The following is a 25,730-nucleotide window of genomic DNA, read 5'->3' as shown; positions in this document are numbered from 1 at the left end:
TAATTAACCCACCTACCTACACACCAAAATGCTTTATCTACCTAGTGCATTTATTGACAGAAACTCACTGATACTCATGGACACACTGATAATTTGATATACATTCACTACGGCACTTACATTTTGCAAAAGATTTCATAGTTAAGTTATAAATGGCACACTGATTCATCAAAAATGAAGAAAAGGAACGTATTCAAAACCATATATTTCTACTGCAAAAGTAAAAGATATTATCATATTGATGAATCTAATCCTATCTCTGCATCTATCACACAACACTTTATGTTTGTAGTTAATATCTTTTAAAATAGATTGCAATTTTTTACAGACAAAGAGATTAAGATACTTAAGTAGTCTGTTTAATTTCTGAAAATTGGATAAAAATCTCCCCTACCCCTTCCTCCATTTCTCTCTCTCTCACACACACACACCCTGATTCCTCCTACAGATTCTACCTAAAGCACAGAAGATGCTCAAAAAAAAAAAAATGTCTGTCCAATGAGCATGTCCCGACCCACGTACATCCTCATCTCTTTGTACTTCGCTTTCCATATTCATTGATAAGTTCCAGCAAATGTGCTGGGATGAGGAATAAGGCAAATATCTTATTTTCAGTATACTTGTGGCACCATCTTGTGGTAATTCTAGAGTGTTACAGATTTGAGTTTAATTTCCAAAGTTCAACAACGTCTGAGAAAATGCTTTTGAGGATAAATTTTACATTTTAAGTATGTATGCGCTTCAGTGTAAGAAATGTGACTTATGTACTTTAAAAGCCCACACACACATAGTAATAGTCATGATACCTATCCCAGTGCGCTGACCCTAGAAGCTGTTTCTTGAATGTAGACAGCAATGAGAGTAAGGGATCATCAATAACAAGCGCACAGGGCCTACGTTTTACACATTCTTTGTTTAGTCTTTCTTATATTTTATGGCTAAAATAACTTCCTCTCAGATTAAAAATAAATTCTCTTTGGAAAAAAAGAAGGAAAGGAAAAAAAAACAAAAAAACAAAAAAAAACAATCGAAGCTCCTGGAAGCATCAAAGAGAAGCACAGAATATGGCAGCAAAGAAAAGAACACAGTACAAAATGCTCCAGCTGGCAACCCATTTTCAGACCTTGCCCTCCATTTCCACCTCCAAACCATTACCTCCACGTCCTGTTATAAAATCCATCCTGACACTCTCCCCTCGGCCCCCACAGCATCCTCAACTTAAAATCTACTCAGTTCAGCCAGATGAAAGATGCCACCTCTCAGACCAAGAGGCAGAGTCTCCTTTCTACCAGTTGAATCTGCTGTGGCCTTGTGACTGGTTTTGACCAAAAGAACCCTGTGGTTGCAGCTTCCACTCTAGCTATCCGGCAGTGTGACTCTGAGACCTACGTGTGATAAAGCCTAGCCTAACCTCCAAGAGAAGGGTCTGCTGATGAGAGGGACCCAGCCTGCAGCCAGCATCAACTGCTGGACATGTGCTGAGGCCATCTGAGGCCACCAAACCCAGGTGGTGTGTCAGCTCCTGCAGCCTCCAGTGAGTCCCAGGTGAGAACCACCGAGCCAAACCAGCCCCGGTCTCTGGCCCCCAGAATCATGATTAAAGTTTTTAAATGTAAAATAATAATAATAATAATAATAATAATGATAAAGTCTTCTTGCAATCTGCCCCAAACCTCTGACCTTTCTTTCTAATCCTAACACTCAATTTCAGGCACATCTCAGCTTTTCACACATGTCAAGCTTTTTCTCAATTTATGATTCTAAACATTCTCTTTACTCCCTTTGAATCACTTCTCCCCACTCTCTTTGCTTGACTAACTCCTGTCTAGTCTTAAAAGCTTAACCTTAAATGAGAGTAGAAATTCTTTGGGACTTAATTGAAGGTGGGAGAGAAAATGGGCATTTTAGTTAGTAAACAACAGGGGGGAAGTAAACACTGATGATAAGAAAATAGTGCTGAATTCTTTTCATTTTTAGTTTGTGAAAAATTTGCTGTAAAAAAATGACAAGAGGTAATGTAGAAAGAGAGATGGATCTTACAGTTTGAATCTTTTTGTGTGGCCTTAGGAAAAGGCTCCAGATCTCTCTCCCTCTGGATTTACTTATCTGTAACATGAGGATGTGGTCTGACAGAATGTGGTCCACTGGAGAAGGAAATGGCCTCTTCAGTATTCTTGCCTTGAGAACCCCATGAACAGTATGAAAAGGCAAAATGATAGGATACTGAAAGAGGAACTCCCCAGGTCAGTAGGGGCCCAATATGCTACTGGAGATCAGTGGAGAAATAACTCCAGAAAGAATGAAGGGATGGAGCCAAAGCAAAAACAATACCCAGTTGTGGATGTGACTGGTGATAGAAGCAAGGTCCGATGCTGTAAAGAGCAATATTGCATAGGAACCTGGAATGTCAGGTCCATGAATCAAGGCAAATTAGAAGTTCTCAAACATGAGATGGCAAGAGTGAATATCAACATTCTAGGAATCAGTGAACTAAAATGGACTGGAATGGATGAATTTAACACAGATGACCATTATATCTACTACTGCGGGCGGGAATCCCTCAGAAGAAATGGAGAAGCCATCATGCTCAACAAAAGAGTCCAAAATGCAGTACTTGGATGCAATCTCAAAAACGGCAGAATGATCTCTGTTAGTTTCCAAGGCAAACCATTCTATATCACAGTAATCCAAGCCTTTGCCCCAACCAGTAATGCTGAAGAAGCTGAAATTGAATGGTTCTATGAACTTAGAAGACCTTTTAGAACTAACATCAAAACAGATGTCTTTTTTATTATTGGGGACTGGAATGCAAAAGTAGAAGTCAAGAAAAACCTGGAGTAACAGGCAAATTTGGCCGTGGAGTACAGAATGAAGCGGGGCAAAGGCTAATAGAGTTTTGCCAAGAGAATGCACTGGTCATAGCAAACACCCTCTTCCAATAACACAAGAGAAGACTCTACACATGGACATCACCAGATGGTCAACACTAAAATCAGATTGATTATATTCTTTGCAGCCAAAGATGGAAAAGCTCTATACAATCAGCAAAAACAAGACTGGGAGCTGACTGTGTCTCAGATGAACTCCTTATTGCCAAATTCAGACTTAAATTGAAGAAAGTAGGGAAAACCAGTAGACCATTCAGGTAAGACTTAAATCAAATCCCTTATGATTAAACAGTAGAAGCGAGAAATAGATTTAAGGGACTAGATCTGATAGACAGACTGCAAGATGAACTATGGACGGAGGTTAGTGACATTGTACAGGAGACAGGGATCAAGACCATTCCCATGGAAAAGAAATGCAAAAAAGCAAAATGGCTGTCTGAGCAGGCCTTACAAATAGCTGTGAAAAGAAGGGAAGTAAAAAGCAAAGGAGAAAAGGAAAGATATAAGCATCTGAATGCCGAGTTCCAAAGAATAGCAAGGAGAGGTAAGAAAGCCTTCCTCAGCAACCAATGCAAAGAAATAGAGGAAAACAACAGAATGGGAAAGACTAGAGATCTCTTCAAGAAAATTAGAGATACCAAGGGAACATTTCATGCAACGATGGGCTCGATGAAGGATAGTAATGCTATGGTCCTAACAGAAGCAGAAGATATTAAGAAGAGGTGGTAAGAATACACAGAAGAACTGTACAAAAAAGATCTTCACGACCCAGATAATCACGATGGTGTGATCACTCACCTAGAGCCAGATATCCTGGAATGTGAAGTCAAGTGGGCCTTGGAAATCATCACTACGAACAAAGCCAGTGGAGGTGATGGAATTCCAGCTGAGCTATTTCAGATCCTGAAAGATGATGCTGTGAAAGTGTTGCACTAATGTGCCCGCAAGTTTGGGAAACTCAGCAGTGGCCACAGGACTGGAAAAGGTCCGTTTTCATTCCAATCCCAAAGAAAGGCAATGCCAAAGAATGCTCAAACTACCACACAATTGCACTCATCTCACACACTAGTAAAGTAATGCTTAAAATTCTCCAAGCCAGGCTTCAGTGATACGTGAACTGTGAACTTCCAGATGTTCAAGCTTGTTTTAGAAAAGGCAGAGGAACCAGAGATCAAATTGCCAACACCCGCTGGATCACCAAAAAAAGCAAGAGAGTTCCAGAAAACCATCTATTTCTGCTTTATTTACTATGCCAAAAGCCTTTGACTGTGTGGATCACAATAAACTGTGGAAAATTCTGAAAGAGATGGGAATACCAGACCACCTGACCTGCCTCTTGAGAAACCTATATGCAGGTCAGGCAGCAACAGTTAGAACTGGACATGGAACAACAGACTGGTTCCAAATAGGAAAAGGAGTACATCAAGGCTGTATATTGTCATCCTGCTTATTTCACTTATATGCAGAGTACATCATGAGAAATGTTGGGCTGGAAGAAGCATAAGCTGGAATCAAGATTTCCAGGAGAAATATCAATAATCTCATATATGCAGATGGCACCACCCTTATGGCAGAAAATGAAGAGGAACTAAAATGTCTCTTGATAATAGTGAAAGAGGAGAATAAAAAAATTGGCTTAAAGCTCAACATTCAGAAAATGAAATCATGGCATCTGGTCCCATCACTTCATGGGAAATAGATGGGGAAACAGTGGCTGACTTTATTTTTGGGGGCTCCAAAATCACTGCCAATGGTGATTGCAGCCATGAAATTAAAAGACACTTGCTTCTTGTAAGGAAAGTTATGACCAACCTAGATAGCATATTAAAAAGCAGAGTCATTACTTTGCCAACAAAGGTCCATCTAGTCAAGGCTATGGTTTTTCCAGTGGTCATATGGATGCAAGAGTTGGACTATAAAGAAAGCTGAGCACTGAAGAATTGATGCTCTTGAACTGTGGTGTTGGAGAAGACTCTTGTGAGTCCCATGGACTGCAAGGAGATCCAACCAGTCCATCCTAAAGGAGATCAGTCCTGGGTGTTCATTGGAAGGACTGATGCTGAAGCTGAAACTCCAATACTTTGGCCACCTCATGCGAAGAGCAGACTCATTTGAAAAGACCCTGATGCTGGGAGGGATTGAGCAGGAGGAGAAGGGGATGACAGAAGATGAGATGGTTGGATGGCATCACCAACTTGATAGACATGAGTTTGGGTAAACTCTGGGAGTTGGTGATGTACTGGGAGGCGTGGCGTGCTGCGATTCATGGGGTCGCAAAGAGTCAGACACGACTGAGTGACTGAACTGACAGAACATGAAGATGTTCATATTTGTCTTGTTGGTTGTGAGGCCTAAAGCCATTATTTCAATCTTTTCTTGATAACTCTATCTCCAGTGCACCTCAGATCAAGTACTGGTGTGTCTCTCTACCCACAATTCAGCAGAACCTCCGTGTTTTGGTCTGATCTCACAGGTACCATCCATTGTCAAAGGCAGGATCACAGGTCACCCCCTAAGAGAGAATCCCTTGCCATTCTGAGGAAATATGGATTCTTAAAGCACCAGAATGAAATCAATCCTCCCCAACATAATCTTTGGGGCAACTGGATTCTCCATGACAGACACATACCCTCCCCACGGACACAAGGAGAATAGAATGTGAAGTTAACGTTTATTAGTCTATCTGGTGATTTACTCACTTCTAATTTGCAAATGGAGATGAGATTATTGGATGATATCACCAACTCAGTGGACATGAATTTGCGGAAACTCCAGGAGATGGTGAAGGAAAGCCTAGCATACTGCAGTCCATGAGGTCGCCATGAGTCGGACGCAACTTAGTGACCAAACAACAACTGGAAAGGGGAGAGTGTCAGAGTCTCATGTATCAGTGAATGAGAAGGAGGGAAGTCCTCTGAACAGTGAAACCCAGCCTTACCACACAGACAGGATGCAGCCAGAGAGAACATAGGGCCCCTATTTTCTGACTGAACTTGCACATCAGGTAAATTCTCTGAGCAGGAGTAACCTATGAGCACATGCTAGGCTAATTCTGCCCAGTTCAGCTGGAGAAGGCAATGGCACCCCACTCCAGTACTCTTGCCTGGAAAATTCCATGGATGGAGGAGCCTGGTGGGCTGCAGTCCATGGGGTCGCTAAGAGTCGGACACAACTGAGCAACTTCACTTTCACTTTTCACTTTCATGCATTGGAGAAGGAAATGGCAACCCACTCCAGTGTTCTTGCCTGGAGAATCCCAGGGACAGTGGAGCCTGGTGGGCTGCCGTCTATGGGGTCGCACAGAGTCGGACACGACTGAAGCGACTTAGCAGCAGCAGCAGCAGCTGATCTCCATAGATGAGAGGCAGTAACACCATGGTGAAGAATCAGGCTGTCTTGTTCCAAGTTCCAGCCTTGCCTCTTTTGGCTACTACCCAACCTCTTTATTCCTGGTTTGCATTGTCCATTATAATAAGCGTCTTCCTTGAAAATCTGTTGAGAGGCTTCAACTGACATAACCTCCTTAGCACAGTATCTGGCATAAGTATCTGACATAGCTGCATTCGCCCACCTAACTGCAGTCTTTTAGGCTGCCGTCACTGTTTTTATGATACTGGAGGAGGCACAGAGTTACTCAGACAACTCCCAGTGAGGGGTGGAGATTGGTTGAGGGGTTGGTGGGGTACATCACTCTATTTCTATGACATCATCCCTCTTTTTCCCATGGGTGAGTGGATGCCCCAGAGAAAGACAAGGAACGAAGAGGCCACCTTTCTCTTTTCTGACCATTTCCCAATTACAAATTTATTTAAAGTAAGAAGCTGCGTTTCTGGGTGTAAATCCTCCTTGTTGGGTTAGTGTTCTGAGAGTGTGATTTTGGACAAGTAGCTTCCGTATCATCTGGGAACTTGTTAGAAATGCAAGTTCTCAGGCTCCATCCCCAGCCTACTGAATCAGGAACTCTACAGATGGAGCCCAGCATCCCGCATTAGAACACACTGTCCAGGTAATTCTGATGCATGCTAAAACTCGAGAATCACTGGGTTAAACGATCAGTTATCAATGCATCAACATACTTATATTTCTTAAGTTCAGATTCACCTCAGAGGATGAGAATGGTGACTGGAATAGAGATGGTAGAGGAAATATTACAGCGATGGGCACTCAGGATGAAGAACAGGTCTCAGTCTTTGACAGCAGAGGGCAGGATGAGGGTCACTAGCCACTCTGGACAGGAAATAAAGGTGGTCAATTTTGTCTGACATTGGGAAGGTGTCTGTGCATTCAGCAGGTCCTGGGGAAATGACACCTAAGCTAGGATATCTGAACTTGTTGGGAAAGCTTCTGGTTGATGTAAACCAGAGTGGGATAAAAAGAGAACTCAGAAAAGCTCTGAATTCCACCAGTTGTCCCTGATTTCTTTACATGTGTGTTTGGGCAACTATGTTTTTCCTATGCCTCTGACCCCACACGACAAGGATGACTCTTCTCCCTGTTTCAACTATTTTATACTTTGCCAGATGGGTGTTCCTTCCTTCCCCCTACACATACTTCATTCCAATAATAAAAAACTATTTATAGCTCACCCAATATGCACTCACATTGCTGCCCTCTCTACCTGGAATGCTGTTTTTCCTTGAATAACCTGAAACTCATTTTATAAAATTTACTGCAAATATCACATCCTCTAGGAAGCCTTCTCTGATTGTTACAAAGTTGACCATTCCTTTCTCTGTGCCACATTTACATTATCTGTAGATCGTCATTGTTCTCAGCATATCACATTGTCATTCCCTTATCTGACCTCTCTTGACACTTAAGGGATTGTATTTTATTAATCTCTGTAGCTACTTGATAATTTTTAAAAATAAACCCCCCAAAATCTGTGTTCATTATTATGTCTGATGATACTACTAGAATTGTAATATCTTTATTACAATTTTTAACTGAAATTTTTATTGAGATAATTAAAGATTCATATGCTGTTATATGAAATAATACAGGGAGTTCCTTTGAGCATTTTGTCTCACTACCACTGAATGTAAAATTTTATAAAACTTTAGAATAACATCACAATCAGGATGCTGACATGGATACAATCTACCAATCCTATGCAGATTTCCCCAGTTTTACTTCAAGTAAAAATAGTTCAAAATTTGGAAAGGAGTACATCAAGGCTGTATATTGTCACTCTGCTTATTTAACTTACATGCAGAGTACATCATGTGAAAGGCCAAGCTGGATGAAGCACAAGCTAGAATCAAGATTGCTGGGAGAAATATCAATAACTTCAGATATGCAGAAGACACCACCCTCACGGCAGAAAGCAAAGAGGAACTAAATAGCCTCTTGATGAAAGTGAAAGAGGAGAATGAAAAAGCCAGCTTAAAACTCAACATTCAAAAAATGAAGATCATGGCATCCAGTCCCATCACTTCATGGCAAATAGATGGAGAAACAATGGAAAGAGTGAGAAACTTTATTTTGGGGGGCTCCAGAATCACTGCACATGGTGACTGCAGCCATGAAATTAAAAGACGCTTGCTCCTTGGAAGAAAAGCTATGACCAACCTAGACAGAATATTAAAAAGAAGAGACATGACTTTGCCAACAAAGGTCTGTCTAATCAAAGCTATTATTTTTCCAGTAGTCATGTATGGATATGAGAATTGGACCATTAAGAAGGCTGAGTGCTGAAGAATTAATGCTTTCAAACTGTGGTGTTGGAGAAGACTCTTGAGAGTCCCTGGACTGCAAGGAGATCCAACCACTCCATTCTAAAGGAGATCAGTCCTGGGTGTTCATTGCAAGGACTGATGCTAAAGCTGAAACTCCAATACTTTGACCACCTGATGCAAAGATTGACTCATTGGAAAAGACCCTGATGCTGAGAAAGATGGAAGGCAGGAGAAGGGGACAACAGAAGATGAGATAGTTGGGTGGCATCACCGATTCAATGGACATGAGTGTGAGCAAGCTCCAGAAGATGGTAAAGGACAAGGAAGCCAGGCATGCTGCAGTCCTTGGTGTCTCAAAGAGTCAGACATGACTGAGGGACTGAGCAACAACAATTTGTATTCATGTGTATGTGTGTATGTATATGTGTGTGTTTATCACCTGTGTAGATTCCTGAATCCACCACCACAGGATCCCTCACGTTGACCTTTTATAATCATATCCATTTCCCTCCATCAGGGAAGGGAAGCCATAACACTCAGGAAGCACTAATTATCCTTTAAACTTTTGTCATGCCAAGAATGTTATACAAATAAATGCATTCATAGTATGTACTGATAAATTTGTGCGATTGATTTTTTTCACTAGCGTAATTCCCTCGAGATTCATCCAAGTTGTTGCAAGTATCAATAGTTTATTATTCATCTAGTAGTTTTATTTTCACACTTCCGTTGATGACTAATGCTGTTGAACAGCTTTTCATGCACTTATTTCTATCTGTTAATCTTCAGTGAACTTTGTCTTCCTATCTTTTGCCCATTTTCTTATTGGATTGCCTTCCCCCCCCGCCCCCCCCCAACTGTTGTGTTTTGAGAGTTCTTCATGTGACTAGATCCTTTGTTGGATGTGCAGTTTGCGAATATTTTCTACCATCTGTAGCTTATATTTTCACTATCTTCCCATGGTATTTTACCAAGCAGAAGTTCTTAATTCTGAATGAAGTCTAATTAATCAATTTCCCTTTTTTGGATCATGCTTTTGGTATCAAGTCACAACTCTTTGACTAACCCTAGGTCCCAGAGAACTTCTTCCATTTTTTCTGTAAAAGTTTTGATATTTTTATGCTTTACTTTAAATCTATGATCCATTTTGGTTAATTTTTATATATGGTGTAAATGTTTGTCTTAGGAGTTGTTTTTGTTTTGCTTATAGATGTGCTATTGCTCCAGCATCATTTGTTGAAAAGACTATTTTTCCTTCATTGAATTGATTTTGAATTGTCAAGAGTCAATCGAGCATATCTGTGTTGATCTACAGTTCTGGGTTCTGTACTTTTGTTTTTTCCATTGATCTACGTGTCTATAACTCCACAGTATATGTATGTATTAGTCGCTCCATCATGTCCGACTCTCTGCACCCCCCTGGACTGTAGCCCACCAGGCTCCTCTGTCCTGGGAATTCTCCAGGCAAGTATACTGGAGTGCTCTGTCATTTACTTCTCCAGGGGAACTTCCTGACCCAGGGATCGAACCTGGGTCTCCTGCATCATAGGCATATTCTTTACCATTTGAGCCACCAGGAAAGATCCTATTCCTCCACAAAACAAAGTAAACAACCAAAAAAACCCCACCACTCTTTTGATTACTTCAGCTATACAGTAAGCCTTGATATTGGACAGAGGTTTTTTCCTACTTTCTTTCTTTGTCAAGATTGTTTTAGCTGTACAGCTGTGCTTTGCTATATTATTTTAGGTTAAGCTCTCCTGTGTCTACAATAAATCCTGCTGGGTTCTGATAGAAAGTGCATGAAACATATAGATCAACTTAGGGAGAACTGCCACTTTAACTATGGTGAGTTTTCCAATCCATGAACATGGTATATTTCTCTACTCATTTAGGTCTTTGATTTCTTTTTCCTAATATTTTGTGATTTTCAGCACATGGATTCTGTACATTTTTTTTTTAAGTATATATCTAAGTACTGGTATTTTATTTGGGGGGTGATTATAAATGATACTGTACTTTTAAGTTTTTATATGTTCATTTTTAGTGATATACAAAGACATGCAACTGGTTTTTATTAGTTGTCTATCATGTAAACTTTCATAGATTCTTTGGCATTTATATATAGACCATCATGTCATCTGCAAAGAGAGAAAAATTTATTTCTTCCTTTCCAATCTGTATGTCTTTTATTTTTTTCTTGCCTTACTATGGTGCCCAGAATTTCAGGTACTAAGGTGAATAAAAGAAGGGTAAGTGGACATCATTACCTTGCTCTTGATCTCAGGAAAAAAACCATCTTTCACCATAAAAATGATGTTAGCTGTGACTTTTTGTAAATGTTTTTTATTAAATTGAGGCAATTCCCCTCTGTTCTTAACTTGCTGAGAGTTTTTATCAAAAATGAGTTGGGTTTTCTCAAATGCTTTTACTGCAACAATCAATATAACCACATGATTTTCTTATTTAGCTGTTGATATGGTATTTCATATTTGTTGAGTTTCGAATGTTGAACCAGTCATGCACATGTAGAATAAATCTCACTTGGTCATGGTAAACAATTATATTTATGCATTGATGGATTCAGTTTGTTTATATTTTGTTGAGAATTTTTCAGTCTAAGTTCATCAGAGATACTAGTCTGTAGTTTTCTTTTTCTATATTTTATTTGTCTGGTTTTGATATCAGGGTAATTCTGCTCATAAAATAAATTGGGAAGTGTTTATTCCTCTTCTATTTTCTGAAAGAAACTGTGCATAATTGGTGTTCTTTTATTTAAAGGTAGGATTTTAGTATGATTTTCCAGTAAATCCATGTGGATCTAGAACTTTCCTTTGGGGAGCTTTGTAATTATGAATCCTACAGCTGCAGATTCTGTAGTAATATCATCTATTCTGTGTTTTCTTTCATTTTCATCTTTGTCAGCCTTATTGCTGCTGCTGCTAAGTCGCTTCAGTCGTGTCCAACTCTGTGAGACCCCATAGACGGTAGCCCATCAGTCTCCCCTGTCCCTGGGATTCTCCAGGCAAGAATCCTGGAGTGGGTTGCCATTTCCTTCTCCAATGCATGAAAGTGAAAAGTGAAAGTGAAGTCGCTCAGTCACATATGACTCTTCGCGACCCCATGGACTGCAGGCCACCAGGCTCCTCCGTCCGTGGGATTTTCCAGGCAAGAGCGCTGGAGTGGGGTGCCATCGCCTTCTTCCGTCAGTCTTATTAGAGGCTTGTAAACTTCATTGACCTTTTTCAAAGAGCCAATTTTTTGTTTTATTGATTTTTCTCTGACGCTCTCTTATTTTCACTTCAGAGGTTTCTGCTCTTGATTTTTATCATTTCTTTCTACTTGCTTTGGGATATATTTTCTCTTCTTTTCTAGGTCCTTACAATAGAGGCTTACTTATTGGAGCCCTTCTCTCATTTTCTAAAATAAGCATTGAGCACTATAAATTTCCCTCTCAATGCTACTTTATTAACATCCTAATATTTTTTATATTTAAAAATGTTTTTAATTTTCAAAAATTTTTATTAAATATTTTTAAATTATTTTAAATAATTTTATTTCCTTTGGGTCTTATTCTTTCACTCATGAATTACTTAAGAAATATGTTGTTTAATTTTCCTGTTGGTTTTCTATTATAGATTTCCAGTTTAATTTCATTATGGACAGGGAACATACTGTGCATGATTACAGTTCTTTTCAATATGTTAAGGTTTGTCTTATGGCCCAGAATATGGTGTCTATTGGTGAATAATCCATGGGAATTTGAGGTTTAAAAAATGTATTCTATTATTGTTGGGAACTGAACTGAGAGTGCTATATAAATTAATTAGATGCTGTTGGTTAGTCGAGTTGTTCAGATCTTATATACCCTTGATGATTTTCTTTCTAGTAATTCTATCAGTTGTTGTGAGAGAGGTGTTGAAGTCTTCAGTTGAGGATTTATGCATTTCTTCTTTCAGCTCTATAAGTTTTTGTTTCAAGTATTTTTATAACTTTTGTTTGGTATATGAACATTTAGAATCATTATATCTTCCTACCAGATTGAATCTTTTATCACAAAGTAATATCTACCTTTGTGGCTAGTACTTTTCTTTGCTCTGAAGTCTACCTTATCACATATTAATATAGGTAATTCTGCCTTTTTAAAATTACTGTTTGCATGGCATATTCTTTTCCATTATTTTACTTTCAGCCTACTTACATCATTGGCTGTAAAGTGAGTTTCTTGTAGCAGCATATAGCTGGGTTTAAAGTAATTATTCATGTTGATGTATGGTAAAACCAATACAATATTGTAAAGTAATTAGCCTCTAATTAAAATAAATAAATTAAAAAAAATAATAAAGTAATTATTCATATGTTAGTGTGAAGTCTGACATCTTATTATTTGTTTTCTATTCATGTCCTCTGGTTCTCATTTATGTTTCTTGGTTTTTTTTTTTTTTTTTTTTTTGGTCATCCTGTGGGTTATTTGAACATTTTTTAGGACTCCACCTTAATTTATTTATATTCTCTCTGACTGTATTGCTTTCTAAAATTTTCATACTGGTTGATTATATTACAACCCATCATAAGTATGGGTATTTTAATACCTGTAATTATGACAACCTATCAATATCACCATTTAACTACTTCAAATGAAAGTATAGAAACTTTACTTCCATTAGGCTCCTTTAATTTACCCACTTTTAATTATTAATTTATTGAGCATCATCAGTTTTGTTTCAGTCATCAAACATGATTTAAGAAGCTTATGAGGAAAACAATAATGTGAGGATTAATTTTATGTGACTGGGTCACAGTATGCCCAGATATTTGGTCAAACGTTATTTCTGTGAGTTTGTCTTTGGATGAATTTCGCATTGTGTTAGGTAAGATGTAGATTTTATTCTGAAAGCAATGAAGAACACTGAAGCATTTTGAACAAGAATTATATGAAGGGACTTGCATAACAGATTGTATTTCCTTGCATTGTGCAGTTAGTGTTTACCACGATGACAGAGGAATCACAGAGTAATAAAGAAGGCTCATGAAATATGTTGGAAAAAGCTAACAAATAAGAAATTTTCATTATAGGAATGTCTTTAGTTAGGATGAACATATATACACTCATATGTGTATGCATATGTAACTGCATAAATTCTTATTGATTTGTTATATAAATGATTTAATAATACTATATCTACCCAATTCCATCATGATTTCAAACCTTCAGTAAAATATACTACCCACAAATCTGTTGATTGATGAATTTTGAAGGATTATTAAACAAGTCCACATTTGCATTAATTTTAAGCAGAGAAAAGAGAACATAGGGAGTAGCTTAGAAAAAAATAATTCCCCAAATTAAAAACAAAACAAAACATGGAATTAGACTGAGATTTATCCAATGGATTCCCTTTGGGAACTTATGGAAAGACCTAGAATTATGAAAAAAATGTGAAAGTAGTTCTCCATGACTTCTTTTTGTCTAAAAAAGTTAACGTTATCTCAAAATGTTGGAGAAATAAACACAAGAAACTTGAGGCTAGCCATATTTTTTAAAAGAATCAGTTATTTTAAAATTAAGGCTGTACTGAATATAATTTTTTAAATTTTTTATTAAAGTATAGCTGATTACAATATCATGTAAATTTCAGGTATCGTGTAACAGCACAATCACCTGAAACTTTTAGTTTGCCTCCATGTCTTGGCTGCCATAAACAATGCTGCAATGAACACTGAGGTGCATGTATCTTTTCAAATTATGGTTTTCTCCAGATATATGTCCATGAATGAGACTGCAGTATCATATGGTAGCTTTATTTTTAGTTTTTTAAGGAACCTCCATAATGTTCTCCATCATGGTTGTACTAATACACATTTCTACCAACAGTATAGGAGGGTTCCTTTCTCTCCATGTCTTCTCTGATATTTATTATTTGCAAACTTTTTGATGATGGCCATCCTGACTGGTGTGAGGTAGCTTTGATTTACATTTCTCTAATAATCAGTGAGGTTTAGCATCTCTTCATATGTCTTTTTGTCATCTGTATGTTTTCTTTAAGAAATGTCTATTTAGGTCTTCTGCCCATGTTTTGATTGGGTTATTTGTTTTGTTTTGTTTTTTAACTGAGCTGTATGAGCTATTTTGGAAATTAATCCCTTATCAATCACATCATTTGCAACCCATTCTGTAGGTTGTCTTTTCATTTTATTTATGGTTTCCTTTGCTATGCAAAAGCTTTTAAGTTTAATTAGGTCCCATTTGTTTATTTTTGTTTTTATTTCCATTACTCTAGGAGATAGATCTAAAATGATATTACTACAATTCATGTTGAATTTCACATTTGAATCTATAGACTGAGTAAAACAAATTCCTCCTTCTTTATGGATGGGTCTCATCCAGTCAGTTGCAGGCCTGAATAGGACAAAAGGCTGACCCTCCCCTGAGTAAGAGGGAATTCCTCATGCCTGACTGCCTTCAACCTGGGCTATCAATTTTTTCTTGCCTTCCAACTTAAACTGAAACAGCAGTTTTTCCTGATCTCAAGCCTGCCAGTTTTTGGACTGGAACTACACCATCAGACCTATTGGGTCTCTCGCTTTTTGATTGTGCATCTTGGGACTTGTCAGCCTCCATGATCACTTGAGCCAATTCCTTTAATAAATATTCTTATATATGTATGTGTGCACACATACACATACATACACACACACACACACACACACACACACACACCCTATTGATTCTGCTTCTATGGAGAACCCTTACTGATACAGTTATTGTATGTGCCTATATTTTTGCTTTTTGTTTGTTTAATTTTTATTGACGTATAATTGCTTTACAATGTTTATTTCTGCTTTTTCAGTCATTTCTTCCTTCCTGAAGCTCTAAGGTTTATTCTTTTATCATGTCCTTTCTATTTGAAAAACTTCCTTTGGTCAACCTTTAAATGTAAACCAGCTAATGATAAATTGCCTGGTGGCTCAGATGGTAAAGCGTCTGCCTACAATGCAGGAGACCCAGGTTCGATCCCTGGGTTGGGAAGATTTGGAGAAGGAAATGGCAACCCACTCCAGTACTCTTGCCTGGAAACTCCCATGGATGGAGGAGCCTGGTAGGCTACAGTCCATGGGGTTTTCACTTTCTTACAAAACTTATCACATGTGGTAACAGAAACTGACTCTCAGGCAGTATCGGGTACCTCTTTCCCGGAAGTCCCATCTGGATTTGGAGTCGGGAACAGAGGGTGCTTAGAGGATTACATAGTGCGAAGGCTCAGATAGGAGAGGTTATGGCCTAGTTGTCACTTCTGCACACAGGCATCTGCTGAGAGATTTTGCTTTCTGTCTGGTATTTATCTTCTGGCCCTGTGAGGGTGTTCCCTTGTTAACAACTATGAGGGGCCTTCAGGTAGGCCTGCACTTTGCTCATGGCACGTGGAAAACATTCCACTGCCACTACTCCAATCTCAGACGCTGGAAAAGCTGCTTCCTTGCTCCTCTCAGGAGCTCCTCTGTGGTTCCCAGGCTCATCCAGCAGCCTCTGGGCTCACTAAACTCACAGGCAGTCAGAAGACTGCTTCAGGTCCATCTGCTCACCTTGCTAGGGACCAGGAACACCAGTCTTTGTGGACCATTGGAGGGACAGAAGCCTGAAACTATTTTGTCCAAAACCAAGAGTTATCTGTGGTTCTCTCTTATTTCCACCTCTCCTTGGTTCTGGAAGGGAAAAGGCGTAGGGATCCTTCTCACACAAAGTTATTTAAGCTCTTTTGCTTCCCCTCTAATTCTTCCTTCTGTAGCCCAGAGTGTTCTAAAATAGTTTTAGGTACACTTTAAGCATCTTCCTATTCTTCCAAAAGGAACACACTAAATTCTAAATTTAGTGAAAGAACGGCCAGTGGTTGAGGGTCAGTCACCTCTTATTCAGAAAAATGGCTCAGGTCCCAGCTAGCCACCCTGTGCACCCCACACCTAACTTGCCAACCCCAAAACCATAACAAGAGCAACAGAGGGAAGAGGAAGCTTCCTTTGAAGTTAACAGTTGTTGGAAGGCTATGTGTACAACTCTCCTCTGGGGAAGAGACATGCTTCTGTTTTCCTCCCTGTGTTAATCTGCTTGGGCTGTTTTAACAAAGTACCACAGACTGGGTGGCTCAACAATACAGATTTATCATCTCACAGTTCTGGAGGCCAGGAATCTAAAATGAAGGTACTGCAGGATGGGTTCTTGTTGACGGAAGGGCCGGTTCCAGGCCCCTCAGTGTGAAGAAGATTCCCTTCTCCCTGTGTTTTCACATCATCTTCCCTATGTATGCACCTGTCTCTCAACCCAGATTTCCCCTTTTTATAAGGACACCAGTCATACTGGATTAGAGTCAACACTAATGAACTTGTTTTAATTTAATTTCCTTTGTAAAGATTTCTATCTCCAAATAAGGTCACATCCTGAAGTACTAGGGATTAGGACTCCAGTGTATCTTTTCTTTTTGAGGGATAAGTGTAAGTCCCTAAAGCCAAGAGACGAGCACAAAGGGGAGCTTGGCATTTTGTTCCCTGATGAAGTACCTGATTTGGCAGTGGACTTGCCAGCTTCCCCTGTGCTACCTGAAAAGGTAAGAGAAATGTGGAGAGAAGCCCCCCACCTCTAGCTACTCCACCTCTACCTGCCTGGGCCCCAGTAGCTCTAGGTTTTGAAGAAGAATGTTAGTTGTCAGGTGGATTCTGCCCACGACCTCAAGTCCCAAGAACTGGCACACAGATGACAGAGGAGGATACAACCTTGCCAGGGATAACTCAGTGTGAGAGAAAGAGCCACACACAGTGGGGGAATAGTCTTTTGCTACCAACTTAAGGTAAGATAGAAGATACAGCTAAATCTCAGGGACTCCCCATGTCTATGGGACCGAAGGGAGCTCTTCACCCACAGGTTCTGCGAGGAGCATCTGTGACCCACGACCAGAATAGCAATTACCTAGATGAGTAGCCTGGAGGGCGGCAGTCCATGTGGTCACAAAGAGTCGGACACGACTGAGCAACTACACATGCACGCACGCGTGCACCAAGAATAGCCCACAACTTTGTCAAGGCTGTAGGGCAAGGCCACCTCCCCCACACCTCCATAATTCCAGTGGGAAACAGATAGTCAATTGGTCAAAGCTGAGGAAAGGGCCTGGAAATAAACCATGCCAGGCTTGCTCTTCATTGAGTTGAGACTCTAAACAATAATGTGCACACACAGCAGCACTAAGGTATATGCCACTCTACAGCCTGTTGTTTCACTTGGCATGAGACCATGGGCAGTTTCCCCTTTCACTGGGTTACATTAAATATGACTTTTAATGACTATGGCTTCTACCAATCATCTTATAATGTAATAATATGTATTTAACCTTTTTTCTATTAGACATTCAGGATACAGTTTGTATTTTTGAATTATAGAGCATCATAATCATCTTTGTACATACATCTATGTCCAATTTCTATTTCAAAGAGGAGACATTATTATCCTCACTTTTTTTCAGATGGAAGGATTAATGCTAACCAATTTCAGATGTTAAGTGACTTGCCTTCATCACATGCTAAACCCAAGTCTTCTGAATCACTGACTATATTATCAGTAAATGAAAACACTCCTTTCTGCCTATGTAAAACTTGAAAAGCTATCTCATTTTCTCACCCATTTTACTATATATTAATATACTGTGTTATACTAGATAATGAGCTATGTTTTATTTATAGAATATTATCCATAATCTGTACACGTCTTAACTAAATGTATTTTATATCAGCTGGATAATTTCATTAGCATGAGAGAAAGATGGAAAAATTCATGAATTGGAGCTTTAAATATCTGTTTTCAAAACCCATTAGAGAGGTAGTTTACCATGATAGTAACCATTTGTGACCACAAATATATTACAGCACATGGGTCTGAATTTAATTTGAGTTTATCACGTGGTAGAAGACAGCAGCAAAGTAGTGATGAAGAATTATGGCCTCACTATTCCTTAAATATGGTTGGAACTCTGATCTTCCATTTCCATGCTGTAAAAACCTGAATAAATTTTATCTCTGCACCTCTGTTCCTATTCTATAAATTAGGAATAATCTTAGTACCTACCTCAGGGTTCATGAGAAGATTAAATGAGAAAATTCCTATAAGGTTCTTATCTTAGGGACAAAATATACTCCACAGAAAATGTTCCATGAATGTTATCTACTAATATTACGTCTTTTAGAAACCACAGGTTAACTCTCATTTAAACATAGATATTGGATTCAGGGTTATTTACCCTCTGATTTAGATACAAGAGAGTCATCAGTTTTTACCCTCAGTTCAGTTCAGTTCAGTCACTCAGTCATGTCCAACTCTTTGCCCCATGAACCGCAGCACGCCAGGCCTCCCTGTCCATCACCAACTCCTGGAGTTTACTCAAACTCATGTCCTTTGAGTCGGTGATGCCATCTAACCTTCTCATCCTTTGTTGTCCCCTTCTCCTCCTGCCCTCAATCTTTCCCAGCATCAGGGTCTTTTCCAATGAGTCAGCTCTTCGCTTCAGGTGGCCAAAGTATTGGAGTTTCAGCTTCAACAATACCAACTATATTTTTAATAAGTAAGTACAGATACATTAATGCATCTGCAAATACTTATAAAAATTATCATCATAATAAGTAAATAGAAAACAGAAAAGTAATCTTTCCCAATTATAATAAGGGGCTTTCCTGGTGGCTCAAATGGTAAAGGTTCCACCTGCAGTATGGGAGACCTGGATTTGATCCCTGGGTTGGGAAGATCCCCTGGAGGAGGGCATGGCAACCCACTCTAATATTCTTGCCTGGAGAATCCCTATGGACAGAGGAGCCTGGTGGGCTACAGTTCATGGGGGTCACAAAGAGTCAGACACGACTGAGCAACTAAGCACAGCACATTATAATAAATGTGTAATCCTGTACGTTCCTATAAGTTCTTTCACAATATGATAAATATTGACTGAGGAAAATAATGAAATTAAATCGTATACTGGGTAAATAGCAGTTAGGTTTAGCTCCAAATACAAAACGGATTACTTTACAGCAAACACACACACAAGCCATTTTTGCTGGAGCTCAATGTGGATCATGATATAACTTCATGAAATCAAACACTATGTAACAGCACCAGGTGAAATTCCAACAAAGGGCGGTACCCCAGCACCTCTCTTCAAGTTGAAGCCTCATTACCAAAGCAAACACTCGCTAGAGAGGAATTTGGAGCTTTCTCCCACTTTTAGGAGGAGGATTATTCTGGCCTCCCAGGTAATCCTGTGGAGGGTACCTACTTTCTGTAGAAATCTTCACCATGGAAAACAGTACACTTCACATTTTCTTTAGCTGTGTCACACATGAGGCTACCCAAAGACCAGCAATGGGGAGGAGGCAGCCTTGCCTGAGGACAAAGGATTTGTAAGACTGTGAAGAAATCTGGGCAGATTCAGGAATGAGAAAATCCCTAAGCCTCCACCTCTGCCCAGCCCACAGGAAAGGGTGAGAGGCAAGAGGAGGGAAAGAGCTTGCCATGGCACTGGACCTCAGAGGTAAGCCTTGCTGGTTTTGGCAATGCCTGTTCCCATTGTTAGAACACGGCCAGCATGCTTCTGCCAACTCCCAAAAAGAATATAAGGCTTGTAGCACACAAGATGATGTTCCTTTCCTGCATCGCAGGCTGTTATAAATAAAGCTGCAGCTTTTTATATACAATCTAATAGTATGCTACTCAATGGAAAGCAGAGGAAGGAGACGAAAGAAAGCCTCATTTTGCAGAGAGGAGAAAAAATGGACATCACCATCCATTTGAAACACATTTCAAAATATGTCAAGGAAATTTTTCATACTATGGAGATATAAAATGAAGCCTACAATCCAACATACAAATTGAGTGTGTGTGTATATATATATTTGTGTGTATGTGTGTGTATATATATATATATTATATATTTGTGCCTAGTATAATATAGATTAATAGCAATTTTAAAATGTATTCTGAGAAGTAACAAACAGCTCTTGGATTTTACCTGTAGGAAGAAGAATATGCATTGTGGCGGTAGTTTTAAGGTGAAAGATAAGCCATGCTCTAAATCCTTCATTTTCTAGAGTGGAAGCATTTCTCCCAGCAGGAAATGGGGCCCCAAGCCCCTACCTACCTGTGCTGGTGTGGGTACTGGGGCTGGCTGGGGGTGGCGGCCCGGAGCCCTGGGCTGGGGATGAGGGCTGTCCATCACTCAGCTGCTTGACTCGCTTGCGGTGAGATTTGCCATTGTAATGGACCTGGGCCTGGGCTGCAGAGTTTAGCTGGATGTTGCACACCTCACAGAAGGAGAAGAGAATTTTCTTTTTCTCTTTACTCAGCTGGTCCTCAGGCCTGTCGTTCTTTATCCCTTTTTCTTCAAAGCCCCTTAGAAAATTTGCCATATTCATAATTCCATCTTCAGAGTAGTTGTCAGGGCTTAAGGAATACTTCATACCTTAAAAAAAAAGTACAAATGCTTGTAAAATAGATGCCTTCTTATTTTCTAGCATGATTATGATTAGTTTTCATGGTATGGTTTAAGCTAAAGTATCCCAGCTACTCATTAGTCATGCTTGGGAAAAATCACCCAAAGTAGTTAACTGAGCAGACATGATCTTTGCACATGTGCTCCCTCTGTCTGGAGCATTTTCCTCTCCATCCTTGTCTCCTTCTCCCATCACCTCTCAACTCTTTTGCCCTTTTAACTCCTGCCTACCCAGAAACCTTAGCTGGTGCATTACTCTCTCCGGGAAAGTTATCTGACCCTGGAAATAAGCAGATTCCTGGCTACATGTGCTATGTGACCCCCCTGCAGAACACCTCTCACCCTGTGCACTTCATATGTATGTGTGCACTTATTTGGTTTAAGTTTGTTTCCCCAACAGAGTGTGAACTCTGGGGGTGGCGGGGCATAAACCTCATTTCTGGATATCCCTTGGGCCTAGAACTGCACCTTTCACATAACAGACATTCAAATACCTGTTTAAGGAAAGGATAAAGGATGCTATGAATCCATACTGTCAGAAAGGATATGTGTAGACACAGAGGCATATATAGTACACACACACCCCTCCACACCTGCCAACAAATACATGCTCTAACTTGGGGAGGAGGTGAACAACAAAGGCTAACACACATTATGTCTGAAACTTACATTGGGTTGTATTCCAAAAGCCCCTTTATAAGTCAGCCAGTGAGAATTTGAACATATTTTCTTATAGATGAAGTGAAACAAATTGTTTTTAGGTGTCCAGATTAGCCCATAAACATCAATTTAGTCTTTGATGAGGCTGAAATGCAGAACATCTGAAATACAAAATAATAGAAATATGATATATGGTAATCCAATAATTGAAAAATAGAAAAAAGTAAAACAGACTAAGATAAAATTTGGTTTAAGTGCTGATTTTCATTTATCTAGATAAGGATAAAATGATAAATTATAATCTAAGTAAAGATTTTAAAGGAGCCTTTCCCGTACCTAAAGAACCTTGGGTAATGAAGATAGCCTTGGCTTTTTATTTTGTTCAGTTCCACTTTAACATATGCAATTTTTTCCTTTTAGTTAATACCAATATTACCCGTGTTTTGTACATATCAGTGTGACTATTACAATGTTTTCGGTTCTCAACTAAAATAAAGAAAAAGATACTCTCATAGAGGAAAGAGAAGAACAATATTCAAGAATATTTGGGCAAAAACTAAGGGAAAGGGGTATCCATGAAAAAGAAATGGCTGAGGTGGACCTTAGCGTGCTATGAGGGATGAAGTGTTCAGACAAAGGGAGGATCATAGCTTGTGAGGGAGTCTGCCTGTGGGAAAAACTCCCAAGATACTGGTCTAAGCAGCTGATGGATCCAATTTGGCTTGCAGCTCTAGGGGGAAGCAACTAAAAACTAGTCCATGTTTGGAGCATTCACCAGTTAAATGTTTAAAATTCAGAAAATAAATTATAGTTCAAGGTATGACCACAGAGATATTGATTCCATGTAAACAGTATGCCAAGAACTTCTTTACACTCACACACCTTTCAGATACGACTGAGAGACTTCACTTTCCCACTCCAGTGTTATTGCCTTGAGAATCCCAGGGACAGGGGAGCCTGGTGGGCTGCCGTCTATGGGGTCGCACAGAGTCGGACACGACTGAAGTGACTTAGCAGCATATGCATTATACCATATGCCAAACCATAACCTTCAGAGAACTGTTAAAATGTTACTAATTTTGATGTGTCAAACCTCTTTGGTTCATAAATACTTTACCCTGATGCCACCAATTTAAGGAACTCTATTTCACAAAACTTTCCAAATGAATCTATTCCTTTCAGCTCTCCAAATAGACCATTTTCTTCCTTAAAATCTATTCAGACTACACAAAAATCAGGTTTAAGCAATTCCTATAACTGAGTTACAAAAAATAATTCCGTTATAACTGAAATGTGATTTGAATTGCCCATATATCAATATTTTTTGCTTTAGTCCTTAAATCAAAAATGCTATGGTGTCACAAAGCCGTTTTCCACATAAAACTTTAGAAAATATTAGTGCCATATAAAAGTTATGTTCAAACATATTACTTTGTACCCTGTCCTAAAATATCAAAATTTATCATAAGAATTACTGAACTAAATGATAAAAAAAAATAATTTTGAAAATAAACTTGTCATTAAAATATTATGCCTTGCTTAGAAAACTAATCTATTGTAAAACATAAGGAAAACCAATAACTTTTTAACTCTGCCAAGTGAGGTCAGGCATCATTTCATTGAATCATTGAAATCTAAGTGTTAAATTTCACCTCAAGCAATGAATATCTTTGACTCAGCTGGGGAATGATGACACTTCCATCTGAAAGTTTAACTTATCTGGAGGTCGGTGGACTTGCCCATGTTCCTAATTAACGCATGGTATTTCACAGAAACAGGACATACATCATATGCTCCCTTTTAAATCTGAAATCTAAAAAATGACTTCTTTGTATTATAAAAGATACCAATGCTTTCTGATTGTCATTTGTCCAAGAAATAAGTTGTGCTTTAGATTTATTTACATATGTTTTAAGTGGCAAGAAAGGTACCTTTAAAATGAAATAAATGGCTGTTCTAGAATTCCCTTGTAACCTCTGCATAATGCCAGAACACTGCATAACTTTGATCCCTACTTTACTTTCTCATTTACAGACCATCTCCCAAGCCTCCAACACCATGTCTGTGGACCGCTCTAGGGAGGACACAATGCCTGGGGGTAGAGTGTGCATTCTGTCCATCAAGTCCCAGTTGATTAGTCCTGTGCTGGCTTCACCACACTTCTTCCCTCTTAGGAGAAAAATAAGTTCAGCCCCTGTTAACAGCCACTTGCAACCAGAATATATTTAATTCCAGAGGTTTGGGAAAAAGGACCTAGAGGGAGTATTGAAGCAAGATATCAGAGTCTCAGCATCTACTTTTGGTCTGAGATGATATAATTTCTGAGCTACGTGTGGTGAAAACATTTATAATGTCATCTTTTGGGCTAAGGGGAAGGTAATAGTTTAAGTAAAAGAAAAGAAAAAAAATCCCACTTTCTATTTTAAAGTGTTTTTATCAGACTATCTTAAATTACATGCTTCACTTGCATAGGGGAGAAGGACCTTGAGAGCTATCCAATTTTAAACAGCTGTGGGCAGTGCTCTGTTCTGGATAGTTTAGCAGGCTTGCACGGAAGGTGAGAGAGGCCAAGACAATCAGACCAAGTATTCTATGTCTTTTTTGTACTATTTTATCAGGTTAGCTGTCCAAGCATTTAACATCCATGACAGAGTAAGATATTTTGGTACAGGACAAGGAATAAGAAAGTTGTTCCTTGAGTTACTGCTTTGGGGGAAAAGACAGGATGGGATAGTCGCGTGTGCATGATCAGTCGCTTTGGTCGTGTCCGACTCTTTGCAACTTTATGGACTGTAGCCCACCAGGCTCCTCTGTCCATGGAATTTCCAAGCAAGAATACTGGAGTGGGTTGTCATTTCTTCCTCCAGGGGATCTTCTCAACCCAGGGATCAAACCCATGCCGCATCCTGCGTCTCCTGCACTGCAGGCAGATTCTTTGCTGCTGAGCCATCGTGGAAGCCTTGATGGGATAGTCAGTGACTATCTAAAAGTGAAGTGAAGTCACTCAGTAGTGTCTGACTCTCTGCGAGCCCATGGACTGTAGCCTACCAGGCTCCTCCGTCCATGGGATTTTCCAGGCAAGAATACTGGAGTGGGTTGCAATTAAAAAGTGATTTTTAAATAACCAAGATGCAGCATGTCAGGAAATTTTATACTTAACAACTTTCTCTAAAACTGGCCCTAACCTGTGTAGCTATCCAATTGTCTTTTGTAATACATTTAAACAAAAAGCAGCTGATTCAGAGGTAAAGACTGGAGGCCACAGGAAGAATGTAAATACATCTTACCTTAGAAACAAGAATGGCCTGAGATTGCTGAATTTCAAATTGTACTATACTGTTGCACTATACCGAACTGGGGATCATCTCAGGTTCATAAGCTCATCTTTAGGGAAAGTACTGCTTACTGCTCTTGTCATGAATATTTTATGGAGAGACCACACTTCTTTGAAGGGTAGGATTACCACAAAAGGAAAATATTGTTCCACTGTGAGTCTTACTACAAGATTGATGGGAGCAGGAAGTAGATACAGCCTGTGACTGTCTCTGGGCCTGGGGAACAGGGGACCTGTACGCAGGTATGAGAAACTTGTTTCAGATGTTCCATTTGTGGGGAGGTAAACTGATTCCTGAGACAGAGACAAGCCCGAGACTAGGCAGAGAAGGCTGAACAAGAGAGAATGCCTATGGAGGGCTTTGGTCTGTGAACTCAGAGAATTTTAATATCCAGGAACAACTGTCAAATTCTCTATCTGTGTTGCATTTAAAAAAAAAAATCTGAAGTCATCAGTGAAATCATGCAAACATCACAGCTGATGAGGAAATTGTGTGAGAGTCTGGAATGACACCTGAGGTTAAAGACATCCATGGGAGAACAGCAGCAAGGGGCTTAAGGATGTCAGTGACTGGTAAAAGAATGATGCATGGTCTAGAACCAGACAGCTAGTTAAGATGTCAATTAACCACTAGCTTGGGATATCTCAGGAA

At 39.3% G+C, this 25,730-nt stretch overlaps 1 protein-coding gene across 3 annotated transcripts in view; it reads right to left on the bottom strand.

The window, feature by feature from the left end:
• The window catches only part of ZNF385B (zinc finger protein 385B), a 488,263-nt gene that overhangs the window by 349,459 nt on the left and 113,074 nt on the right, over positions 1-25,730 (bottom strand). For all 3 annotated transcript variants that reach the window (XM_025274001.3, XM_025274008.3, XM_025274009.3), the window contains exons 2-3: positions 21,754-21,905; positions 20,734-21,054 (exon numbers count right to left, since the gene is read on the bottom strand). In XM_025274001.3, coding sequence (XP_025129786.1) covers positions 20,734-21,052 — 319 coding nt within the window. In that variant the 5' untranslated portion in view covers positions 21,053-21,054; positions 21,754-21,905. The remainder of the gene's footprint in view (positions 1-20,733; positions 21,055-21,753; positions 21,906-25,730) is intronic.

This window comes from Bubalus bubalis, chromosome 2 (genome assembly GCF_019923935.1).
Source record: "Bubalus bubalis isolate 160015118507 breed Murrah chromosome 2, NDDB_SH_1, whole genome shotgun sequence".
NCBI lineage: Eukaryota > Metazoa > Chordata > Mammalia > Artiodactyla > Bovidae > Bubalus > Bubalus bubalis.
This window is presented reverse-complemented; position numbering and strand designations above follow the sequence as displayed.